The sequence below is a fragment of the Salvelinus fontinalis genome, chromosome 33 (assembly GCF_029448725.1).
Source record: "Salvelinus fontinalis isolate EN_2023a chromosome 33, ASM2944872v1, whole genome shotgun sequence".
Lineage (NCBI taxonomy): Eukaryota > Metazoa > Chordata > Actinopteri > Salmoniformes > Salmonidae > Salvelinus > Salvelinus fontinalis.
The window spans coordinates 14,448,694-14,466,193 of record NC_074697.1 but is presented as its reverse complement, the minus strand read 5'-3'; the positions used below and the strand labels follow the sequence as shown (position 1 = coordinate 14,466,193).

Below are 17,500 nucleotides of genomic sequence, written 5' to 3'. Positions count from 1 at the left end.
TACCCTGGTCTATACACACACCATGATATTACCCTGGTCTATACACACACCATGATATTACCCTGGTCTACACACACCATGATATTACCCTGGTCTATACACACACCATGATATTACCCTGGTCTATACACACACCATGATATTACCCTGGTCTATACACACACCATGATATTACCCTGGTCTATACACACACACCATGATATTACCCTGGTCTATACACACACCATGATATTACCCTGGTCTATACACACACCATGATATTACCCTGGTCTATACACACACCATGATATTACCCTGGTCTACACACCATGATATTACCCTGGTCTATACACACACCATGATATTACCCTGGTCTACACACCATGATATTATACAGGGGGAATAGTCAAAACACTTGCTTTGTGAGAAGGTGTTCACAATTAGTGATTGTTAGGTAATGCATCCCGAAAAGCCCCAGCCCCCTCGTCCGAGCCCAAAGTCCGGGCAGGCCTAGTGAGTCTCTGGAGCTGGGCCGAGGCTTTTAGGTCAAACACTGGGGGGAAACCTCCAATGGAAATTCAACATAATAGTATTATCATCTATGAACCTTAGTGGTTCTCACCTAAACATTTGTAAGGCACCACGATGTGGGCGTGGCCTTTACACAGCTTCTTCTCCTTCTTGCACCAGTTCTCAATCCTGATTGGCTGGTTGGCCTCCACCACGTTAGTGATCTGGAGCTCAGGGTACATCTGAGAGAAAGAGAGAGAGAGACGGGGGAGAGACGAGAGGGAGGGAGAGAGACAGGGGAGAGGGAGGGAGATGGGGGAGAGGGAGAGAGAGAGACAGGGGAGAGGGGAGAGGGAGGGAGACGGGGGAGAGAGAGAGACGGGGATAGAGAGAGGGATAGAGAGAGGGAGAGAGAGACAGAGAGAGAGACAGAGAGAGAGACGGAGAGAGAGAGAGGGAGAGAGAGGGGGAGAGAGAGGGGGAGAGAGAGGGGGAGAGAGAGGGGGAGAGAGAGGGGGAGAGAGGGGGAGAGAGGGGGAGAGAGAGGGGGAGAGAGAGGGGGAGAGAGAGGGAGAGAGAGGGGGAGAGAGAGGGGGAGAGAGAGGGGGAGGGAGAGGGAGAAAGAGACAGATAAGTGCTGTTTCTTCAGTATCTACTAATCCCCCTGTCTCCAGTTAGCACAGCGTGTGTGTGACTATACTCGGACAAGAAGTCCTCACAAAAATAGTAAACCAAGGAGAATTCCGACAAGTGAGGACATGTTGACATTATGCCAGTCCTAGAAAAGAAAAAAGCTATTTTAGGTTTAGGTATTAGATTGAGGGTTAGAGGTTTTGAGATCAAGGGTTAGAATTAGGGTTAGGTTTAATAACCTTTTCTCAATAGGGGGTGCTGTATTCACTTTGTAAAAATTTCGTTCCCAAATTAAACTGCCTCGTACTCAATTCTTGCTCGTACAATATGCATAGTAGTATTACTATTGGATAGAAAACACTCTCTAGTTTCTAAAACCGTTTGAATTATATCTGTGAGTAAAACAGAACTCAAGTTGGAGCAATTTTCCTGTGAGGAAGTGAGAAATCTGAAATCAGACTGGCTGTTCTGCGGTCAGTTTATTAATTTGCATGTCTTCTATTGGTCGAGATGCACTGCATACGCCTTCCTCTAGATGTCAGCAAGCAGTGAGAATTGGAATGGAGTTGCTAGGCAGATCTGAGGACATATAAATTGGCTTGGAACGTGGGGTCCAGTCTTTTCAACATTCGCCATGACGCAAGACAGACCTCAGGATTGCGTTCTGGAAAGAACCCGTTATAGGCCTTAGATATATCCGGCTCTGATTTTATTCGATATAGCTGTTAAAGACATCATAATGTTGTTATTTTAAACCGAGTTATATCAGTTTATATCAGTATATTGCGATTTTCGGATATTTCTTAGTGCTGCGTTATAGAGAGTTGGACACGTCTTCGCCACATGGCTAATGTTTACTGCTAATTCCAAAGTTGAAGGCGACAATCTACAACCGAGCAACGATTCCTCTGGACAAAGGACAACTTGCCCAAGATTCTGATGGGAGCTCATCAAAAAGTAAGAAGTATTTATGATGTTAATTCGTTGTTCTGTTGAAAAATGTAAATCTACTATTCCGCCATTCATTTCGGTGCGGTCTCGCTTTAACGTATAACGTATGTCGTAGTAACGTTAATTTTAAAAATCTAACACAGCGGTTGCATTAAGAACTAATGTATCTTTCATTTGCTGTCCAACCTGTATTTTTTAGTCAAGTTTATGATTAGTTACTGATTAGATTAGGTGCCTCTCCCAAGATTTCTCCCGACATTTTGTTTGCATTTTGGCTACTATTCATATTGTATAACCACGATTTGTGCCGCTAAATATGCACATTTTCGAACAAACTCTATATGTATTGTGTAATATGATGTTATAGGACTGTCATCTGAAGAAGTTTGAGAAGGTTAGTGAAAAAATTAATATCTTTTGCTGGTTTATTCGTTATCGCTATTGTTGGCTTGAATCAATGCTGCTGTGTGGTTGGCTATTGTAGTAAGCTAATATAATGCTATATTGTGCTTTCACTGTGAAACACTTAAAGAATCTGAAATATTGGCTGGATTCAAAAGATCTTTGTCTTTCATTTGCTGTACGCTGTGTATTTTTCATAAATGTTTTATGATGAGTATTTAGGTAATTCACGTTGGTCTCTGTAGTTATTCTAGTTGCTTTGGTGAGAGTTGTGATGGTGGCTGCAATGTAAAACTATGATTTATACCTGAAATATGCACATTTTTTGAACAAAACATATGCTATACAATAAATATGTTATCAGACTGTCATCTGATGAAGTTGTTTCTTGGTTAGTGACTATTTATATCTTTATTTGGTCGAATTTGTGATAGCTACCTATGCAGGAAAAAAATGGTGGAGAAAAAAAAGTTGGGTCTTTTGCTATCGTGGTTAGCTAATAGAAATACATATTGTGTCTTCCCTGTAAAACATTTTAAAAATCAGAAATGATGGCTGGATTCACAAGATGTGTATCTTTCATCTGGTGTCTTGGACTTGTGATTTAATCATATTTATATGCTAGTATTTACTTGTGACGCTATGCTAGGCTATGCTAGTCAGCTTTTTTACTGATGGGGGTGCTCCCGGATCCGGGATTGTGATGAAGTAGAAGATAAGGGTTAGAATTAGAATTAGGGTTAGGTTTAAGGGTTAGAATTAGGGTTAGTTTTAAGGGTTAGAATTAGGTTCAGGGAAAATAGGATTTTGAATGGGAATCAATTGTTGGTCCCCAAACAATCCTCACAAATATAGTAATAAACAATTGTGTGTGTGTGTGTGTGTGTGTGTGTGTGTGTGTGTGTGTGTGTGTGTGTGTGTGTGTATGTGTGTGTGTGTGTGTGTCTTCAGATACAGTGTACAGTTAGGGGTTACAGTAGTTTACAGAGACAGAAAAGGAGAAAGGGAAGAATTTATACAATCATATCTATGGAGAGACTGTAATAACCCAGTGAACAAACCCCAGAGTCAGTGGAGAGACAGTAGGAAGGTCAACTGACTGTGGTTATGGGCTAGTGGTGTCACGCTGATAACGGTCCCCCCTTCAGATGAACGGTGTCACACTAATAACGGTCCCTCTACAGTGTCAACACGCTCTCACCTCCTGACAGTAGTGCAGCACGCCCTCTTTGGTTCCGACACAGCTCTTCAGCCCGGATGGGTCGGGTTCCCAGCGTCCTGTCTGGATGTTGACGTGCATGTTGAGCTTCCCACAGAACATGGCCACCTGAGGCTCCGCGACGGCAAAACCTGTGCCAGCATTGGCTGCTAGCGCCTGGAGGGAGGAGAGAGAGGTTAATGCATATACTCATTACAGAGACGGAAAGTTAGGCAGGGAATATTCTGTCAGCCGGGCCTTCAGACTTGAGTCGGTCTGCCAGCTACCCTGATGAAGGCTCTGTGGGCTGTAACCAAACAGAGTCAGTCTGCCAGCTACCCTGATGAAGGCTCTGTGGGCTGTAACCAGAGTCAGTCTGCCACCTACCCTGATGAAGGCTCTGTGGGCTGTAACCAAACTGAGTCAGTGTGCCAGCTACCCTGATGAAGGCTCTGTGGGCTGTAACCAAACAGAGTCAGTCTGCCAGCTACCCTGATGAAGGCTCTGTGGGCTGTAACCAAACAGAGTCAGTCTGCCAGCTACCCTGATGAAGACTCTGTGGGCTGTAACCAAACAGAGTCAGTCTGCCAGCTACCCTGATGAAGGCTCTGTGGGCTGTAACCAAACAGAGTCAGTCTGCCAGCTACCCTGATGAAGGCTCTGTGGGCTGTAACCAAACAGAGTCAGTCTGCCACCTACCCTGATGAAGGCTCTGTGGGCTGTAACCAAACAGTCAGTCTGCCAGCTACCCTGATGAAGGCTCTGTGGGCTGTAACCAGAGTCAGTCTGCCAGCTACCCTGATGAAGACTCTGTGGGCTGTAACCAAACAGAGTCAGTCTGCCAGCTACCCTGATGAAGGCTCTGTGGGCTGTAACCAAACAGAGAGTCAGTCTGCCACCTACCCTGATGAAGGCTCTGTGGGCTGTAACCAAACAGAGTCAGTCTGCCAGCTACCCTGATGAAGACTCTGTGGGCTGTAACCAAACAGAGTCAGTCTGCCAGCTACCCTGATGAAGGCTCTGTGGGCTGTAACCAAACAGTCAGTCTGCCAGCTACCCTGATGAAGGCTCTGTGGGCTGTAACCAAACAGAGAGTCAGTCTGCCAGCTACCCTGATGAAGGCTCTGTGGGCTGTAACCAAAGTCTGCCAGCTACCCTGATGAAGGCTCTGTGGGCTGTAACCAAACAGAGTCGGTCTGCAATCTACCCTGATGAAGGCTCTGTGGGCTGTAACCAAACAGAGAGTCAGTCTGCCAGCTACCCTGATGAAGGCTCTGTGGGCTGTAACCAAACAGAGAGTCAGTCTGCCAGCTACCCTGATGAAGGCTCTGTGGGCTGTAACCAGAGTCAGTCTGCCAGCTACCCTGATGAAGGCTCTGTGGGCTGTAACCAAACAGAGTCAGTCTGCCAGCTACCCTGATGAAGGCTCTGTGGGCTGTAACCAAACAGAGAGTCAGTCTGCCAGCTACCCTGATGAAGGCTCTGTGGGCTGTAACCAGAGTCAGTCTGCCAGCTACCCTGATGAAGGCTCTGTGGGCTGTAACCAAACAGAGAGTCAGTCTGCCAGCTACCCTGATGAAGGCTCTGTGGGCTGTAACCAAACAGAGAGTCAGTCTGCCAGCTACCCTGATGAAGGCTCTGTGGGCTGTAATCAAACAGAGAGTCAGTCTGCCAGCTACCCTGATGAAGGCTCTGTGGGCTGTAATCAAACAGAGAGTCAGTCTGCCAGCTACCCTGATGAAGGCTCTGTGGGCTGTAATCAAACAGAGAGTCAGTCTGCCAGCTACCCTGATGAAGGCTATGTGGGCTGTAACCAAACAGAGAGTCAGTCTGCCAGCTACCCTGATGAAGGCTCTGTGGGCTGTAACCAGAGTCAGTCTGCCAGCTACCCTGATGAAGGCTCTGTGGGCTGTAACCAAACAGAGAGTCAGTCTGCCAGCTACCCTGATGAAGGCTCTGTGGGCTGTAACCAAAAAGAGTCAGTCTGCCAGCTACCCTGATGAAGACTGTGGGCTGTAACCAAACAGAGAGTCAGTCTGCCAGCTACCCTGATGAAGGCTCTGTGGGCTGTAACCAAACAGTCAGTCTGCCAGCTACCCTGATGAAGGCTCTGTGGGCTGTAACCAAACAGAGAGTCAGTCTACCAGCTACCCTGATGAAGGCTCTGTGGGCTGTAACCAAACAGAGAGTCAGTCTGCCAGCTACCCTGATGAAGGCTCTGTGGGCTGTAACTAAACAGAGTCAGTCTGCCAGCTACCCTGATGAAGGCTCTGTGGGCTGTAACCAAACAGAGAGTCAGTCTGCCAGCTACCCTGATGAAGGCTCTGTGGGCTGTAACCAGAGTCAGTCTGCCAGCTACCCTGATGAAGGCTCTGTGGGCTGTAACCAAACAGAGAGTCAGTCTGCCAGCTACCCTGATGAAGACTCTGTGGGCTGTAACCAAACAGAGAGTCAGTCTGCCACCTACCCTGATGAAGGCTCTGTGGGCTGTAACCAAACAGAGTCAGTCTGCCAGCTACCCTGATGAAGACTCTGTGGGCTGTAACCAAACAGAGTCAGTCTGCCAGCTACCCTGATGAAGGCTCTGTGGGCTGTAACCAAACAGTCAGTCTGCCAGCTACCCTGATGAAGGCTCTGTGGGCTGTAACCAAACAGAGAGTCAGTCTGCCAGCTACCCTGATGAAGGCTCTGTGGGCTGTAACCAAAGTCTGCCAGCTACCCTGATGAAGGCTCTGTGGGCTGTAACCAAACAGAGTCGGTCTGCAATCTACCCTGATGAAGGCTCTGTGGGCTGTAACCAAACAGAGTCAGTCTGCCAGCTACCCTGATGAAGGCTCTGTGGGCTGTAACCAAACAGAGAGTCAGTCTGCCAGCTACCCTGATGAAGGCTCTGTGGGCTGTAACCAGAGTCAGTCTGCCAGCTACCCTGATGAAGGCTCTGTGGGATGTAACCAAACAGAGTCAGTCTGCCAGCTACCCTGATGAAGGCTCTGTGGGCTGTAACCAAACAGAGAGTCAGTCTGCCAGCTACCCTGATGAAGGCTCTGTGGGCTGTAATCAAACAGAGAGTCAGTCTGCCAGCTACCCTGATGAAGGCTCTGTGGGCTGTAATCAAACAGAGAGTCAGTCTGCCAGCTACCCTGATGAAGGCTATGTGGGCTGTAACCAAACAGAGAGTCAGTCTGCCAGCTACCCTGATGAAGGCTCTGTGGGCTGTAACCAGAGTCAGTCTGCCAGCTACCCTGATGAAGGCTCTGTGGGCTGTAACCAAACAGAGAGTCAGTCTGCCAGCTACCCTGATGAAGGCTCTGTGGGCTGTAACCAAAAAGAGTCAGTCTGCCAGCTACCCTGATGAAGACTCTGTGGGCTGTAACCAAACAGAGAGTCAGTCTGCCAGCTACCCTGATGAAGGCTCTGTGGGCTGTAACCAAACAGTCAGTCTGCCAGCTACCCTGATGAAGGCTCTGTGGGCTGTAACCAAACAGAGAGTCAGTCTGCCAGCTACCCTGATGAAGGCTCTGTGGGCTGTAACCAAACAGAGAGTCAGTCTGCCAGCTACCCTGATGAAGGCTCTGTGGGCTGTACCTAAACAGAGTCAGTCTGCCAGCTACCCTGATGAAGGCTCTGTGGGCTGTAACCAAACAGAGAGTCAGTCTGCCAGCTACCCTGATGAAGGCTCTGTGGGCTGTAACCAGAGTCAGTCTGCCAGCTACCCTGATGAAGGCTCTGTGGGCTGTAACCAAACAGAGAGTCAGTCTGCCAGCTACCCTGATGAAGGCTCTGTGGGCTGTAATCAACCAGAGTCAGTCTGCCAGCTACCCTGATGAAGGCTCTGTGGGCTGTAATCAACCAGAGTCAGTCTGCCAGCTACCCACACATTAATGTCTGAGAACAATATTTTTTTGTGAATAAATAAAACATTTTATTTTTACAATAAAAGGTTGGTAACATGGAAAAATCATTCAGGAAATCAGTTGGAAAAAGACAATCTACAAAACAACAACGTTTTGACCACTACAGTCCTCGCCCCCCCCCCCCTCCCCCCACAGGAGGCACTACAGTCCTCGCCCCCCCCCACCCCCACAGGAGGCACTACAGTCCCCCCCCCCCCCCCCCACAGGAGGCACTACAGTCCCCCCCCCCACAGGAGACACGACAGTCCTCGCCCCCCCCCCCCCACAGGAGGCACGACAGTCCCCCCCCCCACAGGAGGCACTACAGTCCCCCCCCCCCCACAGGAGGCACTACAGTCCCCCCCCCACAGGAGGCACTACAGTCCTCGCCCCCCCCCCACAGGAGGCACGACAGTCCCCCCCCCCCCCCACAGGAGGCACTACAGTCCTTGCCCCCCCGCCCCCACAGGAGGCACTACAGTCCTTGCCCCCCCGCCCCCACAGGAGGCACTACAGTCCTCGTCCCCCCGCCCCCACAGGAGGCACTACAGTCCTCGTCCCCCCCCACAGGAGGCACTACAGTCCACCCCCCCCCACAGGAGGCACTACAGTCCTCGTCCCGTCCCCCCACCGGAGGCACTACAGTCCTCGTCCCCCCCCCACAGGAGGCACTACAGTCCACCCCCCCCCCACAGGAGGCACTACAGTCCTCGTCCCGTCCCCCCACAGGAGGCACTACAGTCCTCGTCCCCCCCCCCCCACAGGAGGCACTACAGTCCCCCCCCCCCCCCCCCCCCACAGGAGGCACTACAGTCCCCCCCCCCCCCCCCCCCCCCCACAGGAGGCACTACAGTCCTCGCCCCCCCCCCCCCCACAGGAGGCACTACAGTCCTCGCCCCCCCCCCCCCCCCCCACAGGAGGCACTACAGTCCTCGTCCCCGTCCCCCCACAGGAGGCACTACAGTCCCCCCCCCCACAGGAGGCACTACAGTCCTCGTCCCCCCGAACAGGAGGCACTACAGTCCTCGTCCCCCCCACAGGAGGCACTACAGTCCTCGTCCTCCCCCACAGGAGGCACTACAGTCCCCCCCCCCCCACAGGAGGCACTACAGTCCTCGTCCCGTCCCCCCACAGGAGGCACTACAGTCCCCCCCCCCCACAGGAGGCACTACAGTCCCCCCCCCCCACAGGAGGCACTACAGTCCCCCCCCCCCACAGGAGGCACTACAGTCCTCGCCCCTCCCACAGTAGGCCCTACAGTCCCCCCCCCACAGGAGGCACGACAGTCCTCGCCCCCCCCCCACAGGAGGCACGACAGTCCCCCCCCCCCCACAGGAGGCACTACAGTCCCCCCCCCCCACAGGAGGCACTACAGCCCCCCCCCCCACAGGAGGTACTACAGTCCTTGCCCCCCCCCCCCCCCCACAGGAGGCACTACAGTCCTCGTCCCCCCACCCACAGGAGGCACTACAGTCCTCGTCCCCCCCCCACAGGAGGCACTACAGTCCACCCCCCCCCCCACAGGAGGCACTACAGTCCTCGCCCCCCCCCCCCCCCCCCCCTAGGAGGCACTACAGTCCTCATCCCCCCCACAGGAGGCACTACAGTCCCCCCCCCACACAAGGCACTACAGCCCCCCCCCCCCCCCCCCCCCACAGGAGGCACTACAGTCCTCGTCCCCGTCCCCCCACAGGAGGCACTACAGTCCTCGTCCCCCCCACAGGAGGCACTACAGTCCTCGCCCCTCCCACAGTAGGCACTACAGTCCTCGTCCCCCCCACAGGAGGCACTACAGTCCTCGTCCCCCCGAACAGGAGGCACTACAGTCCTCGTCCCCCCGAACAGGAGGCACTACAGTCCTCGCCCCTCCCACAGGAGGCACTACAGTCCTCGTCCCCCCGAACAGGAGGCACTACAGTCCTCGTCCCCCCCACAGGAGGCACTACAGTCCTCGTCCTCCCCCACAGGAGGCACTACAGTCCTCGTCCCGTCCCCCCACAGGAGGCACTACAGTCCTCGCCCCCCACGAAGCACTACAGTCCTCGCCCCCCCCCCCACAGGAGGCACTACAGTCCTCGTCCCCCCCCCACAGGAGGCACTACAGTCCTCGTCCCCCCCCCCCCCAGGAGGCACTACAGTCCTCGCCCCCCCCCCCCCCCCCACAGGAGGCACTACAGTCCCCCCCCCCCCCACAGGAGGCACTACAGTCCTCGTCCCCGTCCCCCCACAGGAGGCACTACAGTCCCCCCCCCCCCCACAGGAGGCACTACAGTCCTCGTCCCCCCCACAGGAGGCACTACAGTCCTCGTCCTCCCCCACAGGAGGCACTACAGTCCCCCCCCCCCCCCCACAGGAGGCACTACAGTCCCCCCCCCCCCCACAGGAGGCACTACAGTCCTCGTCCCCCCCACAGGAGGCACTACAGTCCTCGTCCTCCCCCACAGGAGGCACTACAGTCCCCCCCCCCCACAGGAGGCACTACAGTCCCCCCCCCCCCACAGGAGGCACTACAGTCCTCGCCCCTCCCACAGTAGGCCCTACAGTCCTCGCCCCCCCACAGGAGGCACTACAGTCCTCGTCCCCCCCCACAAGGATATCCTCCAGACGACCCACATCAAAAGTCTAATTTATATTAAGTTCGCCCGTTCTGTGAGATATTAGATGTTGTGATTTCACATGTAAATGTCCATAACTCTGTTGTCAGGGGTAACAGCAGTTCAGTTGTCTGTCGGCCAACCAGGGATGAAAAACCCTTAGTCACAACTCCAAGTAGCCTGATCAGAAAGCCATAACATCAGAAAAGCCTTAGCTTTGGTTCTGCTACACTAGCAGGAAGGAGACACAACGGCCCGGTCACGAGTAGTTCATCGACAGGTCATATCAACACGAGTTCGCCCCTCAGCGGGGGGGGGTCACACCACAGTTAACTCTCATTAATCAGTAAGCCCAGTTAGCATCACTAACGTAACTTACCAGGGTGTGACATCTCAGTCTAGAGCTGTAGCTAGTTCCATCATGGTCATACAGTACAGTACAGTACAGTAGAGTACAGTAGAGTAGAGTAGAGTAGAGCACAGTACAGTAGAGTACAGTACAGTACAGTAGAGTAGAGCAGAGTAGAGCAGAGTAGAGTAGAGTAGAGTACAGTAGAGTAGAGCACAGTAGAGTAGAGCACAGTAGAGTACAGTAGAGTAGAGCACAGTAGAGCAGAGCAGAGTAGAGTAGAGTAGAGCAGAGTAGAGTAGAGTAGAGTAGAGTAGAGTAGAGCAGAGTACAGTACAGTAGAGTAGAGTAGAGCTCAGTAGAGTAGAGTACAGCAGAGTAGAGTAGAGTAGAGCAGAGTACAGTACAGTAGAGTAGAGCAGAGTAGAGTAGAGTAGAGTAGAGTAGAGTAGAGCAGAGTAGAGCAGAGTACAGTACAGTAGAGTAGAGTAGAGTAGAGCAGAGTAGAGCAGAGTACAGTACAGTAGAGTAGAGTAGAGCAGAGTAGAGTAGAGTAGAGCAGAGTACAGTACAGTACAGTAGAGTAGAGTAGAGCAGAGTAGAGTAGAGTAGAGTAGAGCACAGTAGAGTAGAGTAGAGTAGAGCAGAGTAGAGTAGAGTACAGTACAGTACAGTACAGTAGAGCACAGTACAGTAGAGCAGAGTAGAGCAGAGTAGAGCAGAGTAGAGCAGAGTAGAGCAGAGCAGAGTAGAGTAGAGCACAGTAGAGTAGAGCACAGTAGAGTAGAGCACAGTACAGTACAGTAGAGCAGAGTAGAGTAGAGTAGAGCAGAGTAGAGTAGAGTAGAGCAGAGTAGAGTAGAGTAGAGCAGAGTAGAGTACAGTAGAGTAGAGCACAGTAGAGTAGAGTAGAGTAGAGCAGAGTAGAGTAGAGTACAGTAGAGTAGAGTAGAGCTCAGTAGAGTAGAGTACAGCAGAGTAGAGTAGAGTAGAGTAGAGCAGAGTACAGTACAGTAGAGTAGAGCAGAGTAGAGCAGAGTAGAGTAGAGTAGAGTAGAGCAGAGTAGAGTACAGTAGAGTAGAGCAGAGTAGAGTAGAGTAGAGTAGAGCAGAGTACAGTACAGTAGAGTAGAGTAGAGCAGAGTAGAGCAGAGTACAGTACAGTACAGTAGAGTAGAGTAGAGCAGAGTAGAGTAGAGTAGAGTAGAGCACAGTAGAGTAGAGTAGAGTAGAGCAGAGTAGAGTAGAGTACAGTACAGTACAGTACAGTAGAGCACAGTACAGTAGAGCAGAGTAGAGCAGAGTAGAGTAGAGTAGAGCAGAGTAGAGTAGAGTAGAGCACAGTAGAGTAGAGCACAGTAGAGTAGAGCACAGTACAGTACAGTACAGTAGAGCAGAGTAGAGTAGAGTAGAGCAGAGTAGAGTAGAGCAGAGTAGAGCAGAGTAGAGTACAGTAGAGTAGAGCACAGTAGAGTAGAGTAGAGTAGAGTAGAGCACAGTAGAGTAGAGCACAGTAGAGCACAGTAGAGTAGAGCACAGTAGAGCACAGTAGAGCACAGTAGAGTACAGTAGAGTAGAGCACAGTAGAGCAGAGCAGAGCAGAGTAGAGCACAGTAGAGTAGAGTAGAGTAGAGTAGAGTAGAGCAGAGTAGAGCAGAGTAGAGCAGAGTAGAGTAGAGTAGAGTAGAGCAGAGTAGAGTAGAGTAGAGTACAGTAGAGTACAGTACAGTAGAGTAGAGCGCAGTACAGTAGAGTACAGTACAGTACAGTAGAGTAGGTGGGTTCCTAAGCCTTTTCACTCAGGCCCTTCCAGCATTGGGGAACATCCCTCACCCCCCTGCTTGTGAGCATTGGAGAACATCCCTCACCCCCCTGCTTGTGAGCATTGGGGAACATCCCTCACCCCCCCGGATAGAAAAAAACTCTAAAGTTTCCAAAACTGTCAAAATATTGTCTGTGAGTATAACAGAACTGATATTGCAGGCGAAACCCTGAGGAAAATCCAAACCAGGAAGTGGCTTCTATTTGAAAACTCCATGTTCCATAGCCTCCCTTTGCTGCATTTAAAGGGATATGAACCAGATTCCTTTTCCTATCTCTTCCTCAAGGTGTCAACATTCTTCAAACATAGTTTCAGGCTTTTATTTTGAAAAATGAGCCAGAACGATAACATCTCGTCAAGTGGTCACATGAGTTTTGCTCGCGCAACAGAGTTTGGACAGCCATTGTTTTTCCCTCTCCTACTGTGAAAGACATTTGCGGTTGATATATTATCGATTTATATATTTTAAAAACAACCTGAGGATTGATTATAAAAAACGTTTGACATGTTTCTCTGGACATTATGGAAACCATTTGGAATTTGTCTGCGTTGTAGTGACCGCTCTTTCCTGTGGATTTCTCAGCATAACGCGCCAAACAAACGGGGGTATTTTGGATATAAAAAATAATCTTTATGGAACAAAAGGAACATTTGTTGTCTAACTAGGAGTCTCGTGAGTGAAAACATCCGAAGATCATCAAAGGTAAACGATTAATTTGATTGCTTTTCTGATTTTTGTGACCGAGCTACTTGATGCTAAGTGTACTTAATGTTTTGTCGAGCGATCGATAAACTTACAAATGCTTGGATTGCTTTCGCTGTAAAGCATAATTTCAAAATCTGACACGACAGGTGGATTAATAAAAAGCTAAGCTGTGTTTTCCTATATTGCACTTGTGATTTCATGAACATAAATATTTTTTGTAATATTTATTGAATGTAGCGCTATGCTATTCAGCGGTTGTTGATGACACTTATCCCGTTAACAGGATTGCAGCCATAACAGGTTAACAGGAGAAAGAGCAGGAGAAGAACAGAGCACTAGAGGAGAGGATCAGACTGCTGGAGGAGAGGGTGAGGGGGATGGAGGAGAGGATCAGACTGCTGGAGGAGAGGGTGAGGGGGATGGAGGAGAGGATCAGACTGCTGGAGGAGAGGGTGAGGGGGATGGAGGAGAGGGTGAGGGGGATGGAGGAGAGGGTGAGGGGGATGGAGGAGAGGGTGAGGGGATGGAGGAGAGGGTGAGGGGCTTGGAGGAGAGGGTGAGGGGGATGGAGGAGAGGGTGAGGGGGATGGAGGAGAGGATCAGACTCCTGGAGGAGAGGGTGAGGGGGATGGAGGAGAGGGTGAGGGGGATGGCGTGTGACAGAACACCCCACTAGAGAGCTGGCCACCCCCACAGAGAATCCAGCAGAACAGTCCACCTCAGCCCCTGACCATAGCCTCAACATCACAGCAGAACTGCGAGTAACGCTAGTTTCCTGAATTTCCACCTGTCTGATGTGCCCAGAGTAAACTGCCTGTTACTCAGGCCCAGAAGCTAGGATATGCATATAATTGGTAGATTTGGATAGAAATACTACTGGAAGATCTAATTTCCGCCGCCCAGATTGCAGTTCCTATGGCTTCCAGTAGATGGCAACATTCTTTATACAAGGTTTTAGGCTTGTTTTTTTATTTTTTATTAAGAAGTAAAAATAGTCTTTTTGCGTGCGTGAACGTGGGCGCGCTCTTCGTTCTTTTCCTATTGAACATCTCCGTCTGAAATATTATCGTTTATTTAGATATTAGACAACCTGAGGATTAATAAAAAACATAGTTTGACTCGTTTGGACGAACTTTGCTGGTAACATTTTGGAATCCTTTGTATGAAGGATAATTGAATTCAATGGCGGCAACTAAACAGCGTTTTTTGGGATATAAAGAAGGACTTTATCGAACAAAACGATCATTCATTGTGTAGCTGGGACCCTTGGGATTGCAAATAGAGGAAGATCTTCAAAAGTAAGTGATTTATTTTATCACTTTGTTATTTTGTGACGCCTGTGCTGGTTTGAAAATATGCTAATGTGAGGCGCTGTCCTCAGACAATCGAATGCTATGCTTTCGCCGTAAAGCCTTTTTGAAATCTGACAACGCATACAACTACACACAATACCCCATAATGACATCACAATACCCCATAATGACATCACAATACCCCATAATGACATCACAATACCCCATAATGACAAAGCAAAAACAGGTTCTTAAGAAACATTTGCAAAACAAAAAAAAAGTGGTCTATGTGAGTTAGTTTATACTGGTCTACCTCAAATAGACCGTACTGTTGGCTAACTGGTAGTAAAACATTTCTTTTCGTCCTCTGTTCTACTTGGCCAATGTCACCGGAAGCAGCGGGAAGTATGATTGTGTGTGTGTGAGTCATGTGACATTCTGCTGGGGGACAGCTGTGTGTGTACCGGTCACCTCTCCGAGGCTCATCAACCTCCAATCATTCATACAGACAGGACAGCCGCCTCCTGCCTCCTCCTGCCTCCTCCTGCCTCCTCCTGCCTCCCACAGGGAAGTGGAAAACTATGGCCATCTAACATGAGACATTTAACCTGTGTGTGTTGACAGTATTTGAGTGTATGTTTCTCTCTCCCTCGTCTGTCTGTCTAAGTAAGTAACCTGGTCCTTCTCCAGTAGCAGGGTTGTACAGTCAATGAGGACTTGTTCAAATGGCCTTTCACCCTAGAAACATTCTACAAAAGCATCTCAGCTATTCACTCAATAACAGAGGAGAAAAAAGACGAGAGAGCGAGACTGGAGAAGTGGAGAGGGAGAGCGAGAGCGACTGGAGAAGTGGAGAGGGAGAGAGGGAGAGCGAGAGAGACTGGAGAGGGAGAGAGGGAGAGCGAGAGAGACTGGAGACGGAGAGAGGGAGAGCGAGAGAGACTGGAGAGGGAGAGAGGGAGAGCGAGAGAGACTGGAGAGGGAGAGAGGGAGAGCGAGAGAGACTGGAGAGGGAGAGAGGGAGAGCGAGAGAGAGGGAGAGGGAGAGAGGGAGAGCGAGAGAGACTGGAGAGGGAGAGAGGGAGAGCGAGAGAGACTGGAGAGGGAGAGAGGGAGAGCGAGAGAGACTGGAGAGGGAGAGAGGGAGAGGGAGAGAGGGAGAGCGAGAGAGACTGGAGAGGGAGAGAGGGAGAGCGAGAGAGACTGGAGAGGGAGAGAGGGAGAGGGAGAGCGAGAGAGACTGGAGAGGGAGAGAGGGAGAGCGAGAGAGACTGGAGAGGGAGAGAGGGAAAGCGAGAGAGACTGGAGAAGTGGAGAGAGAGAGAGGGAGAGCGAGAGAGACTGGAGAAGTGGAGAGAGAGAGAGGGAGAGCGAGAGAGACTGGAGAAGTGGAGAGAGAGAGAGGGAGAGCGAGAGAGACTGGAGAAGTGGAGAGGGAGAGCGAGAGAGACTGGAGAAGTGGAGAGGGAGAGCGAGAGAGACTGGAGAAGTGGAGAGGGAGAGCGAGAGAGACTGGAGAAGTGGAGAGTCAGGGAGAGACTGGAGAATAGAGATTGCCTGATTTATCGGCATGGCCGATTTCAAGTTTTCATAACAATCGGTAATCGGCATTTTTGGACGCCGATTATGTCCGATTACATTGCACTCGAAGAGGAGACCGTGTGGCAGGCTGACCCCGTTACGCGAGTGCAGCAAGGAGCCACGGTAAGGTGCTAGCTAGCATTAAACTTATCTTATAAAAAACAATCAATCTTCACATAATCACTAGTTAACCTAGTAATATCGTCAACCATGTGTAGTTTAACTAGCTTGTCCTGAGTTGCATAAAATCAATGCGGTGTCTGTTAATTTATCATCGAATCACAGTCTACTTAAATCATCCCCCGTTTGGCGAAGTTGAACAAAAGCGCATTCACGAAAAAAGCACAATCGTTGCACGACTGTACCTAACCATAAACATCAATGCCTTTCTTAAAATCAATACACAGAAGTATATATTTTTTAAACCTTCATATTTAGTGTAAAGGAATTCATGTTAGCAGGCAATATTAACTAGGCAAATTGTGTCACTTCTCTTGCGTTCTGTGCAACAGAGTCGGGGTATATGCAGCAGTTTGGGCCGCCTGGCTCGTGGCGAACTGTGTGAAGACCATTTCTTCCAAACAAAGAACGCAATTAATTTGCCAGAATTTTACATAATTATGACATAACATTGTAGGTTGTGCAATGTGACAGCAATATTTAGACTTGCCACCCGTTAGATAAAAGACGGAAAATACGGAACGGTTCCGTATTTCACTGAAAGAAGCAGAGTTTTGTTTTAGAAATGATAGTTTCCGGATTTGACCATTATTAATAACCAAAAGCTCGTATTTCTGTGTGTTATTATGTTATAATTAAGTCTATGATTTGCTATTTGATAGAGCAGTTGACTGAGCGGTGGTAGGCAGCAGAAGGCTCGTAAGCATTCAGTCAAACAGCACTTTCCTGCGTTTTGCCAGCAGCTCTTCGCTGTGCTTCAAGCATTGAGCTGTTTATGACTTCAAGCCTATCAACTCCCGAGATTAGGCTGGTGTAACCGATGTGAAATGGCTAGCTAGTTAGCGGGGTGCGCGCTAATAGCGTTTCAATCGGTGACGTCACTCGATTCTGAGACTTGCAGAGCAAGGGGACCAACTACTCCAAGGGCCGCGGCTTTTGTGGAGCGATGGGTAACGCTGCTTCGAGGGTGGCTGTTGTCGATGTGTTCCTGGTTTGAGCCCAGGTAGGAGCGAGGAGAGGGACGGAAGCTATACTGTTACACTGGCAATACTAAAGTGCCTATAAGAACATCCAATAGTCAAAGGTATATGAAATACAAATGGTAGAGAGAAATAGTCCTATAATAACTACAACCTAAAACTTCTTACCTGAGAATATTGAAGACTCATGTTAAAAGGAACCACCAGCTTTCATATGTTCTCATGTTCTGAGCAAGGAACTTAAACGTTAGCTTTCTTACATGGCACATATTGCACTTTTACTTTCTTCTCCAACACTTTGTTTTTGCATTATTTAAACCTAATTGAACATGTTTCATTATTTATTTGAGGCTAAATTGATTTTATTTATGTATTTTAAAATAAGTGTTCATTCAGTATTGTTGTAATTGTCATTATTACAAATATATAA

The 17,500-nt window shown here is 49.7% G+C and overlaps 1 protein-coding gene across 13 annotated transcripts in view; it reads right to left on the bottom strand.

The window, feature by feature from the left end:
- Positions 1–17,500, bottom strand: part of aplp2 (amyloid beta (A4) precursor-like protein 2) — a 178,289-nt gene that overhangs the window by 96,650 nt on the left and 64,139 nt on the right. For all 13 annotated transcript variants that reach the window (XM_055895141.1, XM_055895143.1, XM_055895154.1 and 10 more), the window contains exons 2-3: positions 3,677–3,850; positions 602–731 (exon numbers count right to left, since the gene is read on the bottom strand). In XM_055895141.1, coding sequence (XP_055751116.1) covers positions 602–731; positions 3,677–3,850 — 304 coding nt within the window. The remainder of the gene's footprint in view (positions 1–601; positions 732–3,676; positions 3,851–17,500) is intronic.